This window comes from Mycteria americana, chromosome 12, assembly GCF_035582795.1.
Source record: "Mycteria americana isolate JAX WOST 10 ecotype Jacksonville Zoo and Gardens chromosome 12, USCA_MyAme_1.0, whole genome shotgun sequence".
Taxonomy (NCBI): Eukaryota; Metazoa; Chordata; class Aves; order Ciconiiformes; family Ciconiidae; genus Mycteria; species Mycteria americana.
The window spans coordinates 12,770,408-12,783,776 of record NC_134376.1 but is presented as its reverse complement, the minus strand read 5'-3'; the positions used below and the strand labels follow the sequence as shown (position 1 = coordinate 12,783,776).

General features: G+C 39.2%; 1 protein-coding gene across 1 annotated transcript in view; it reads right to left on the bottom strand.

Annotated features, from left to right (window-relative positions):
- Positions 1-13,369, bottom strand: part of LOC142415850 (uncharacterized) — a 105,553-nt gene that overhangs the window by 83,891 nt on the left and 8,293 nt on the right. Inside the window, exons 7-10 of the mRNA XM_075514669.1 lie at positions 12,716-12,843; positions 6,089-6,192; positions 4,385-4,550; positions 2,764-2,946 (exon numbers count right to left, since the gene is read on the bottom strand). Of these exons, the coding sequence (XP_075370784.1) occupies positions 2,764-2,946; positions 4,385-4,550; positions 6,089-6,192; positions 12,716-12,843 (581 nt within the window). The remainder of the gene's footprint in view (positions 1-2,763; positions 2,947-4,384; positions 4,551-6,088; positions 6,193-12,715; positions 12,844-13,369) is intronic.

Sequence of the window (13,369 nt, the reverse complement as noted above, 5' to 3'; positions counted from 1 at the left end):
TTTTAGTGATTCAACACGGAGTTCTGGACACAATAACCAATTTAAAATAATAATTTGTCAACAGATGCCATAGTGTTACCAGTTTTCTTTGCTAAACATACAACTTGTATGTTTAGCAAGAACATAAAGAACATAAACCTTTGCACAACATACACCTGCGCAACTTCAGAACCCAGAAAGCATGTTACTGCTGGCAATCAATGAATTTTTAATGACAAGCTCTGTATTAAAGTTTAGAGTCCAGGGACTTCAATGCAACATGGGGCCTCATTTTCCTTTTACTGACAGTCCCCTAGAAAAAACTAAACTGAAGCCAGCACAGTTAAAATGTTCAAAAACCTTCCACAACTGTTTGGGTCAAAGACTCCATTCACTGCTGGCTTGAGACATCAGGTGGGAGGTCTCTCCTGCTCTGCTCTGCATATTCAGTAAAGTTGTCATAGACAAAGATACCTCTCCCACATGTCTGTACACTCACTCGCTGCAACATGCTGCTGAGTTTCAAGAGGCTGCTCTTCATTCATCAGACAACTGTGTTTCAGCGGTACGTTACAGAACAGTTTTCAAGAAGCCAGTGGGGCTTGGGCAGTCTTCCTCACCATGCCCTTCTTCATCAGTTCCCCATTCCCCCATTTACTAATCTCTTGGCTAATTTTAATCAAATTTGTTGGAAAACAAAAAGGGTTAAAAAAAGCAAAGTTCTCATGAAAACAGGCAATGGGGTGGGTGTACTGATTTTGGCTGGGATGGAGCTAATTTTCTTCACAGCAGCCTGTATGGTGCTGTGTTTTAGATCTGTGACCAAAACACTGTTGATAACACAAAGTTTTAGCTATTGCTGAGCAGTGCTTGCACAGCGTCAAGGCCTTCTCTGTTTCTTACTCCATCTGCCCAGCGAGTAGGCTGGGCGTGGGTAAGAGGCTAAGAGGGGACACAGCCAGGACTGTTGACCTGAACTTACCAAAGAAATATTCCAAACCATATGGCATCATTCTCAGCAATAAAACTCTGTGTGTGGAGGAAGAGGGGGTGGTTCCAAGGTGCTGCTCAGGAACCGGGTGGGCATCAGTCTACTGGTGGTGAGCCAATTGCTTTTGCATCACTTTTTGGAGGTTTTTTGTGGGTTTTGGGCTTTGTGGGTTTTTTTTCCCTTCACTTACTAAACAGTCTTTATCTCGACCAATGAGTTTGCTTGGTTTTGCCCTTCCAATTCTCTCCCCCAGCCCACTGCAGGGGGAGTAAGCGAGTGGCTGTGTGGTGCTTAGCTGCCTACCGGGGTTCACCCACCACAGTAGAGCCAAGAAATTAGTGCCCTTCCCCACAGAGAAAGAATGCAATATAAACTGAATAGACATTTGCTTCATTTGGTCAACTGCTAGCAAATTGGCATGTATAGTCATCCAGTCCAGCAGCACAATCCTAGCTTGGAACTACCCATATGGCACTCGCACTCCCCTTGCCCAGCTGGCAGCAAAGGATGTAAGAGGAAGCAGGGAGAGAGCAGATGCTCAGGTGACCATCTGACAATCAATTAGCAACACTGAAATCAAAGCTTCTCTTGAAAAATCCCACCCCACATCCATCTTTGGGAACTTAAATGGCTGGTTTGATTTTTTTAAATACTTCTAAGAGCTCAGTAGAGACCAGTGAGGCACCTCTGAGAGACATGAGACCGCTCACCAGTGCAGTGATGCCTCTTTCTGATGGAGAGCATAGACTTTAAAAGATACATCATGTATTCCACTTTTTTCTGATGAGAGTAATGTATCCCCAAACCATGTAAAATCCCAATTCTACCAAAATGAACTAGGTAATTTCATACAGCACATAGTAAGACATTGCAAACATAAACAGCAATTACAATTCTATGGCTAATAGAAGACAAAAAGGTTCAGCAATGGAATCTCTTTTGGTTTTTTTAATCAAAATTTTGTTCAAGGCTCCCAATACATAAAATCTGGGTTTTTTAAGTTATTCCTTCAATAAGTGGGGTAAGAATTAAAAGTGAACAGACTGCTCACACTGTATGAAGAAAAATACAAATCCCATGTGTTTAGCTTGCATACTGGAAAATTAAACAGACACAAATACATGAGATAAACTTAGCTCTTGGGCTCTTACTGCTACCTGACACACTGTCACCAGTATCTCCATTTTCTAAGCATGAGAAGGAAGAACCGATTGTTTAAGTAGATCATCAAACAGAAGACATAAAGATATTTCTTCGGCAGCAAATGTCAATTAAAGATAAAAAACCCCAGAACTGTGACAGGAATTACTCCTAACTCAAGATCACACACAGCAACTAAGAACAACTTTCCTCTCCTGTTAGTCTCCCAGTATCATAAGTGACTTACAGCCAGTAACACTGTGACTCAGCAGAACTTGTTAGCCAGCAATAACACAGCTAACACTAACTGTAGATAAATTTGAGTCAACAAAGGAATAGGAAACTTTCATCAATATGTCATTTTACAGGGGAGTGATAGGTGTTCTTCCATACCCCAAGTTATGAAGTTTGCTTCATCCGAAGACCCAAGACTTTTCCATATTTAAATACACAAGAACACCCATGCTGATAGGTTGTACTTGTTGGATTACAAAATTTTATCTGCCCATCCTACCAAAGAATATTAATTTACAAAGCTTGTATTCATGGCTATCTGGAAATCCACTGAATGCCATTTTCATCAAACAAGATCTAGATCATAAAGGGAATAGAAAAGTAAAGCATTATATCATATGCTTCTATATGATTGATACCTGGCTGAGTCCTTCTGAATCTTGCACAGTACAGCTTACTCCCAAAAATTTCCCAAGAGTCCTCATCACACTCTGCACAGCAGGTACATCATCACAGGAGTTGTAAGCTGAACAAAACCTATGTAAGAGAGCAGTTACTCCTAAGAAGCAGCTCTGGCTTGCTCCTGGTGACTTCAGCAAAGGCTGTAAACAAGCACAATAAGAAGAGGGTGTTTCAGAAGAGTCATTCTCATTATTACTGTAACACACAATAAAAAATAAATGTATCAAAATGTTTACACACTAAAATTCAATCTCAACAATGCATGTTTTCAAACAGCCCTTAAAGGATTTAAACAAACAAACAAAAAAGGACAACCTTGCAGAGATATAGTGGAAAATTCTTCCACCTTCACATGTAAACATACAGGTTAAATTAGTGTCAACATGATACAGACCTCAGTTCTTTTCACAAGAAATCATGCTCTGTGTGCTTAGGAATGAGTGTGAAAACAAATCTAAACTATTTTCCAGGAGCCTCAAAATAGTAAAATCCTTACCAGTACACAGTTTCTCTAAGTCCCACCTCAATACTTAGCAAAAAGCAGTGACAGCTCAGTAAGTCACAAGCAGTTTACCATTTTTATAATGAAAATAAGTTTTTCTGTCCCATAAACCTGCAAATTCCAAATTTCTATATCCTCTGAAGCAGGCCTGTTACTGTTGAAAATCCCACCACTTCAACCAATGTTTGCAAAGCCCAAACGAACTCAAGATGAATTATTTCACACAGATGCTGTGGAAAGCCTGGTAACACCGAGAGCTGTTTTTTGTAATCCTGGTCGGAACCTGTCTGATTGGGAACAGCAGGTTGTGATATACTCCGCAAGATTCTCCATGGCTGATTACTGGTTCATTAGCACACAAGCCAAGCAGGCATAATATTTTACTTCATTAAAAATATATTCTTAATGGCTTATTTAAACTACAAGACTATCTATGATTTTACCACCTGGAACACTGCAGCTTCACAAAAAAACATAGCAAATCCAGCTTCAGACTCTAAGAGCATGACAAATTACACTGTATAAACCCAGCAGAACAACAGATCTTTAAAGGAAAAATATACTATAAAATGGAGCCGGTATTACTCTGCATACAATTAACTTAGTTAAGGAAAAATATCAAAAGCTGCAATAGTGCTGCATATACAAAGGATTGAAATGTTTCCAGGTGCTAAATACAAAGCTTGTAATGGACCAAACTGGAGAAAAAAGCTATCCACACCAAGGGGTAGCTGCAATAGCATAATTCTCCTCACACTGACCTGACCTTGAACCTCAAAACTAATTAGCTCAAACCAGTCTCTGGAGTCCACAGGGTAGTTTGTATTTTTTTTTCTCCTTTTTTTTTTTTTTTAAAGTCTCTAGGCTATGAATGCAAATTAAGCTCCAGTGACCAAACATGACTGCATCCTCTTTTGGAATCAAGATTAAAATAGCCAGTAATTTCATCACCAAAATTACTTGGACAGATAGAGTTTTGTATAAATCTGTGGAAAAGACTATTGCTGTAAAACACAAAAATTATGAGCCAGCTAGATTGATGATAAATTAAAAAAGAAAAAACAACATCTGCTCACAGCAAGAGATTCAATCATGCCCAAGGTGGGTTTAGGAATGAATGAAAATGACCAGAAGAAATATTCCACTTTGTCTTCCTCGACTTCTCCGGAAGCTATAATTTCTTTCATTAGGACAACACATGCCTCTGTAGCACAAGACGGAAGAGCATCTATTAGAGGCTGCCTGTAACACAAGAAAAAAGTACAGCAAATCTAAAATGACCAGAATACTCAAGAATCAAATAACAACCACATTGAAGCTGGGCTTCTTTCAAAGTAAATAAAAGTCCACCGACTTAGCAAATGCCAGATTCCATAGAAATCAATATTATCCTTTGGTTTAGTGACCTTACGGAAATATGCCTCAGCCAAGATGTGATGAAGTGTATGGGTGTTTCAAGAACTGTGTGTAACCAGGCTTTTAAGAAAATATTCAGTTGCTTTCTCTGAAAATGAAGCCAAAACATATCCCAGGTTTGACTCCTAAAGACTGAGGTACCTTAAAGCACTGATTTTTTATTAAGGTGTTTTTTCTCTTTCACTTCACCAATAACAAATGAAAATATTAAACTGAATTGACTAGCTTTTACTTCCTGTGCTTTTTTTAGACCTTATCTAAGTGGAAAGGTTACACCAGCATGACAGACAATACACATTTCAGCTCTTAAGAGTCCCTCTGTAAATATTCTGTACCTATCTCCTATACTGGTGGATGGACACTTTTGCATTAACTAGGAAGCAGTTAAACTCAACAGGGCAAAAGCACTTGCATCAGAGTAAGAGAGTAGTCTGCATGGGATTCTTTTTAGCTCCTAGAGTTAATGACTTTGTCCTGAGTAAAATTAGTCTAAAGTTAATACAGAAAGAGGCAGAGTAGTTTAGATTACTTTCTAATATTTAAGAATATTAACATGACTATTTGTCAAAAGGTGAGAATAAACCTAAGCCAAAACAAAATTTGCCCCTTTTGCATGAAGTAAAGTTTAAAATACTGTCACAAACATAAAACCTGACATTAGATGAATTTCAAACAGGCTGATGACATTTTGTACTGAAATCAAGTAAAAAAACTTGTTTCTTTGTTTACACTTTTCAGAATATTGATTTTGGAGGGAAAAAAAACATATACTGATTTTAATAATACTGGATTAGTATTTTCTGAAAGTCTCAAACTGTTGGATCAGAACGATTCCTGACTGCAGAGGAGTGGGAGCCTTGATCTTTAAAGCTGCAGCTCAATGCTCGGCATAAACCATCCTGAGATCAGACTGCTACTGAAAGATGTGGCTCCACCACATCCATAATCCCAGCCTAATGTTTGTCTCCTCTCCCCCATAAGTACTAAGGGCACTGAAGGTACAGATCCAGGTAAGTTTTTTCATAACAAACGGCAGCAGACACTTAAAACCAGCAGCACTGATTTCCATCGAAGCCATGACTCAAGTTTCCTGCTCACATTGTTCCTGAAACGGGAAGTCAGTCTGTGGGAATAGGCATGGGACAGGAAAGTCTATTTTGTACACAATGTTCATTCAGTAAGGAGAGAATATCATCCTTCTGTCACATAAAGAAGATCTGCAATACACTTTCTTCCTTTACAGTGCTACAAATTTAAATCCAACATTTGGGCATGGATTTAAGACATTAATCTATTTTAAATATTTAAAACACATTTCTTTCCTATGTATATATTTTTAAATGCAATTCCTAAAGGGGCCTTACCAGTTGTCTCTGCATTTAAATGAAGATCTTTGCCATAGCGCTTTTAAGGCCTCAAGAGAAAGATGTCGAAGCTCAAACACAAGACTCATGAAAAGGTCTGCAGTCTGTAAGAGAGCACAACAACAAATGTAATATTACACCTGCGCAGAAACCAGCTTTAGAGAACAGAGCACAAGAAGAGACTTTGGGTTATACCAGCATTGCTGTTGATTTACAACGTAATCTAAGAGGAAAACCTCCTCTCTTCCCTGTGCCCCTATCTTCCTTTCCTCCCTTGCTTTTCTCTTTAGGCTGCAAACATATAAGGAGAGAAGGGCTTTCACTTAGGATGTCAGGCAGTCCCTCAAGCAACAGTGCACAGTGACCACTATGCACACCACTAGCATACAAACGAACAATAAACCAAAATGCAGCACTGTGGTTACAATCCAGAAGAGAAGGCCATAATATTCTCTGAGTTTGTACAGCAAGATCCTGATTTATGACCAGAACTGCTGACACAGCCTCAACACAAAATGAAACAATAGTCAAACTAACTTTATTAGTCTTGTTTATAAGAAAGATCATTTAACTGAGGTTTGGACAATGCTTAAAAGTTTTGCTGGAGTACCTCTGGTGCTGTGTGAAAATATCCCATCTTACTGGGGAAAAGCCCAAGCATAACTGCTCTTACCTCTGCAGGCAGCACAGGATTAGTTAAAACTGAATAGAATAGACTATTTCAGTTGGAAGGGACCAACAACAATTATCTAGTCCAACTGCCTGACCAATTCAGGGCTGACCAAAAGTTAAAGCATGTTACTAAGGGCATTGTCCAAATGCCTCTTAAACACTTGGGTTTGGGGCATCAGACTGTAGTAGAAGAAGAGCTGTTCTCCCTGGCGAAGCTGAATTGCTACAACATACAGCAGCTATTTTACCTGCAGTACATTATCACACACAGGTTTCAGTGTAAAGAAATTCTAGCCCTTCATTCACAAGCTGCCCCTTGCTCTTGTGGGCAAAATGGAAAAACCTACTTTAGGGTTACTTCATTAAAAAAACCCCTAAGATTTCAATCAAGCTGTACAGTTGAAGCTGAATAGTTCTGTTTCATAATTTATTTGCATGTGCATGGCTGAAAGAAATTAAGAGCAATTCAGAGCTGACCCATGCTTCTCTGTTAAGTGAAGTAGCTACCTGTACTAGACTTTACATTAAAAAACCACCCCACCAGTCCCACCCCCCACTTAACTTATATGGCAATATCCGTTTCCTATTAGCTGAAACAAATATTTTTCAGGAACTACTGTCTCGAGGTACTTTTGGATGTGTATTATATTACCAGCAATAATTTTTATTTTCTAAAATGTGATGCTGGAAATCAAATTAATCAAATATTAAATTGAACTGAACGCATTAGCAAGAAGACAGAAGCCGTTCTATTTTTAAGCAGTACAAATCTTTCAGTGTCATCCTGACTCAGACCAGGCTCTGTATTACCTACCTAGTCTGTCCCCTGCTGAGAAAGGAGGATATTTTCTCCTTTTTTCAGATTATTTTCATTTGCACATACACTATTCATCACATTGTTATTTTGGCCTCAGTAGAAGCTTTTGGAAAATGGTATTTTAAAGGCTAAATAGCATGTAGATGTGTTCCTCTGCAACCTGATCCAAAGTTCAAGAAGGGAGATAGGTCTCATTACTTGGAAAATTAGCAGAATGTTAAATACAGTAGCTTTTATGTTCATTTTAACCTAACTTTATAATGTACCAGTTTTAATCATGGTCCATGTCATACAGATTCACTTCAGTTCTTTATTCACTTCAGACGTGAAAGGCTTAGACATAGGACTGCTGCTCTGGTTCCAAAGAAAACATTTTTCTTCATGTAAAAATCATACAAACAAAGTCTAATTCCACTAAGTGACATTTCCAAAGATCTGGGGAGAGACCTACTTTGACTTCCTGACCTTCCTTCCAGGAGCTGCTTCCAAAAGCAATGAAAAATGGGAATAACCCAGTGCCAGCATTTGATTTTAATTTAAGACTGCCAAGACATTTTCAGTAAAAAGAAGCTGTCTTTCAGTAAGAAGATGGAGTAATTTCTTACCATGTTGTTTGATAGGCTGAGGGAATAATTTTTCAGATCCAATACAAACATTGTTTATGGTTTTGTTCTTTTGGGACTTCCTTTCTTTTTAGCAATAATATATTAATTTCATTAAATTGAAATTTATTCTTGTACATGAAGCCCTACCTAGGTATTAATTCCGGTAACATTTATAACTCCATAGATAAAATTCAGTTAGATCCACATGTATTCCATTCCATTCTATTCCATTCCATCATTACCTTTAAGGTCTACTTTAAACAGAAATTACCAAACCCTGAAGACTACGGAGCTAGTGAAACAGATTACATTTCATGGTCTATAAAATATTCAGAGAACTGTATTTAATGAAGTTCTTCAAAAGCCTTTGTAAAACACAGGCCTTACGTGCATTTTTACACATGCAAATACACTATGGACAGCATGATCAGGGAGCTGGGGAGCCTCACAGATGTCATCACAAGGAGCTGGGTGTGAGCTGCTGCTGAGCTCAGGTGGCTCATCAGCTGCAGGCCCCAGCACAGTCCAAGAGAAAATTTCCAGACTGATGTATTTCCAGGTGATATAATTTTAGACTGCAGACTGACTTCATTCTGCTTCACACCTGCTGACTAGACAAGCTCCCATCTATTAACTCCGTGCAAATTTTCGCAGAGAAACAGCTATTTTTACTTCCTAATAATAAAGCTTCAGAAAGAACTGTCTGGTCAGGTGGGCTGTTTTTATTTTTTAAGGTAGGTTGCATTGAAATAGAGCTGTCAGATAAACAACCACCTCACTGTAAATTCCTTTATTTGTAGTATCATAACAAACTACATGCAAATTTGGCTCCTGTTCCCACCCCTAAATGAAACATAAGGAAGCCTGGCTTTTATTCTACATAGAAGCTTGCTTTTCCTTCTATCTGTAGACTTCCTGTAGCTCTACTTAAAAAAAAAAAAAATCCTCTGAAAGCATAAACATGGTATAGTTTAAATTGGAAGGTAAAGTAGTAAAATGTTTCCCAATAAAAGTGTTTCTATTTATGATATATACAAACACCCTTTGAAAGCTTGACACCTTATTTGCTGCCAAGTATAAGCCCACACAATCACAAGGGAGGTTGCTTTGAAAATGTGTTCAGTGAACATCTTTGGTTTTGCCTACTAATTTATGTTCTCAATGAAAGCGTGAGGTCTTCTCTCCAGTAAATTTAGTGTATCTCTTTGGAATTACATAGCTGTCTCTTCTCCACACTTCCGGTTTTCAGCTGTCTGATTTCTTTTTTCAACTATACACATGTTAAAGAACAAGTTATTTCCTTGCATTGAAGACCAAGCATGAAATCAGATGGAGGTGACACACTCTTCTCCCTGAAGTCTGCTGGTTGAACAGCTATGGTTATTCTCTCCCTGCCATGGCATAACTTCCCTTCCTTCTGATCCTCATCAGTTCTTTCTTAGTTGGTTTCTTACCTTGCCAGTTAACCTTACTTCAGCCTCGATTTCAGGAAGGATGTAATTGTGCCTGGTCAGTGAGACAGGTCTCACAATGGTGAGACCATGCCCTAAAGGTAAACTCTTTTGGGTCAGACTGGGGTACAGGAGTTGGGCAGAGTGAATCTGGCATACTCTTGCCCATGCTGCTTAATGCATACACAGCCACATTCACTAGAGCTACAAAATCCAGACAGCCAAATGTAAATGCAGCCCCCAGGAGAAGCTGTGTGACAGGCTTCCTTCAAGCCTCTCTCAAGTGAGAGTCCCTTCTCCCCATCCCTTTGACCATTCTTTGTCAGTATGCAGCTTGTTCACTTAATGGTCCATTAGCTAATCTACATCCCCATTGAAATTCAATCTTGTCTCATAATAGCATTAAAAAATTAAACAACAACTTTGCTTCCTTGGAAGTGACACAGTCTCCACCCCCATTTTCTCAACCCTTCACTGTTTTCCCTGGAGTTGGGGATTTTCCCTTCCATTTATTCTTGGGTTTGTGTCCTGAAAGAAATGCATAATCTCGCCTCATTCAGAGTCAAACAATAAGGGGACAAACAAGCTATACATGCTTAACAGCGGAGCTGTCTCCCAAGAAACGCTGTGGGCATTCCCATAACTTCTTTCCTAGCCCAAAGGACATTTTATCAGTTGGAATGAGGGATAATAAACAACCCCTTTGAAAAGTCTTGTCACACAGAAGGAACACCCTGAAACAGTGAAAATAGCTGACAACCAATCAAACCCTGTGCTGCGACAGGCATATGATGAATAATTCACCTCTTTTTTTAGGCAGTGGCACAGACAGCAGCCACTTGTGCTAATCTTAGTAATTTACAAAACAAATTTCCCACACATGAAGCCAGTGGGCCTCTTTGGAGACAGAAGTGACATCCCACTGTTACTGGGAAAAATCGTCTACCATTCTTTCAAAGACACTGAATTATGGGTGTTCAAAAGAAGATAGGATTTAGAGAAAGTTTCTCAGGTCCACTGCAGTAATTTCTTTTTTCAACATTTTCCAAGCAGTATTTAGATCCTCTACTCTGTTCCTAAATGCCATTACATACTGCTGTTACAATGACAGCCACATAGAATTAAGTATTATCGTACCCAAAGAGGCTGCTTTTATTCTACATTAGCAAGAACCATTATGTTTATGGCTCTGTTACCTCTCCATAGCCCCAATCTCCCTAGCATGCAGCTAAAAAAGATGGCAGAATTGCTTATAACTCAAAGAGAGACACCTATCCCATATACCCCCACCCAGAAAGGCCACTTGCTGCCTTCTCCTCAGCCCTGTGCTGAGGTCTTTGTCAGGCTGTGATACCAGGTCAGACTCTGATCACCATTTAATAGGTTGGGAGTAACTGCTATGGTTGTAATTTATCATACCTGACTGAAGTTGCCTGTTTCATACCATGACTGTGATCCTTCTCCAGCCTATGTCTTTACCTTAAGTCTCATGTGACGTTACACAAACACCTATTTTTGGTCATTAATCACAGCTAAAGCTAAGAGAAAGGTGAATATACACAGTATATTAATTCCTAAAGAGGCACCACTGGCCTGCAGAGCTGTAATCCAGCAGTGCACTCTTCTCCAGCCCCCATAAAGCCTGTACTCCATCTCCCAGTATCTGTATCCCCCAAGGCAAGAGACAGGCAGAGCTTTTTTCTTTGACATGGGACTTAACCTAGACAAAGAAGGTGAAGTGCCTTGTCCTAGGCTAGGTCTGAAGCTTCTTGTTAGTGTCACTTGTACCTACATGCATTTACAGGAGAGATCACAGCCCCATTGCACAAGAAATAACCTTGCTCCAAAGTACAAGCAACCTAACCAGACAAGAACATCAGAGGACAGGCAATATATCAGGAATGAACTGACTAAACTCGTCAGTGGCAAATTCAGGCAGGCACCAAGGCCCAGTTCAGCGCTTTCACCATTAGACCATACTTGTTTTCTAGTAATATTCTGACCATGAATGACTTAAAGAAGAAGCGTGTTCTTCTGCTTTCAAATTTACCTTTTTTTCACATTGTTCTATATAGAACTTCATTACTAGCAAGAACCACTCCATCTGAAGCATAATGGGATATGAAGTGCCCCCTCTTTTAGATCATTGCCCTCAGTTCATCTCAGGTCAGAAATGATTAAGTGCCATCATCTGTTGATCCTTCTGTATTGTATATAACAGGTGTCCTTGATAATGTCTGAGTTTCACAGAAGACAGGGATCTTCATTTCAAAGACAGTGACAAATACTAACTGATCCAGCTGCTGCCAGTATCAACAAAAATTACAAGACCTGAGCGAGCTAAGATGACAGGCAGATCCTCATCTAGAATGATGGTCATAATAGAAAAAAATTAAGCCACCGCATGTTTCACATGACCAGAATATTCTACCCTATCTCAGCAGCATTCACCAATGAAAATGTGTTAGGTGAGAAGAGATTCCCTCTGGACCCAAGCAGCATCCCCAGAAAACATGATGGTTATTACTATAATTCATCAGAACTACATGGAACCAACCAGCCAAAATCCAGAGGCAAGAGTTTCATGTGCAAACTGTTTTGAGGGGATGAGGCAACAGGAGAAGTACCACAGAACTCCAATAAACATGGAAACAGCATCACTACTGGGGCAGTATCCCACACTAAAGCTGTAGAAAAGGGTTTTTACAATTAAGCATCAAAATTGTCAGTGATAACCCAAACCAGACACTTTTTTTGTTTGTTTTTTCCACAGCAAAACAAAAATCTGGAACATTTTCTTTCTGGTTAACTTAAAACACAGTTCAATATTGCTTTTGCCCAATATTCAGGGGCCATATGATGTTTTGACTCTTCTTTTCAGTTTGATTTATTGTTTATACAGGAAAATGATACTTTAAAGCATTTTATTTTTCTATAATTGCACATTAAAAAATTCCCAAAACAATAGAAGGCTTCAGTACTTCGAAATTGCTGCTCTCCTAGTCACCTCTTATCTGTGTAGAGGAACTCTCAGACCACAAAGGGCCTTAAAAGGAAATGGAGGTTATGTGTAAACGCTTACCTCAAAACTTGCGCTGTGTGCTAAGCAAAGCTTCCACACTAGTTCAGTCACCTCCCCTCCATTGACTTCCCTCTTGGTTTGTTCCCTTTCATAGAGCATGCTCGTCACATACAGATCCTCAGAGTCCACTGGAAAAACATAAGGAAAAATCAGATATCTGGTGGTTGCTGGCCATTTGCTATGGTTAACCCTAAATGCTAGGGGAAAGTTTCTCTCTCGTCCTTTACTTCTACATGTAAGAATCTCTCTAGTCTCAGTAAAGCCAAGGCATGAATATGAATGCCTGCAGTCAGGTTGAATTTAATAATACAACAGAATAAAGGCCTGAAGACAAGTGTGACCCGAAAGAAAGAGTCAGAGAAACAAGACAAAGAAGATATGCATGAAAAAAGTCCCACCTTCCATCAATATGCCTCTTACAACGGCCCTGCTACTTTACATTCATTGCCCTTTCCAATTTTATCTAATCACTTGCTCCTCCCAAAAACTCAACAGGACACCTAACTGCCAAGAAAAATAAATGGCTTGGCTCTTAACCTCTTCCTGAGGAAGAATCTTGTCATCCTATGTCGGCATAACTATAAACAAGAAGTGTCCTGGAAATTTGGATTTTCCTTTTAAAAAAAAAACCAAACCATTTAGAAGTAGACAAAA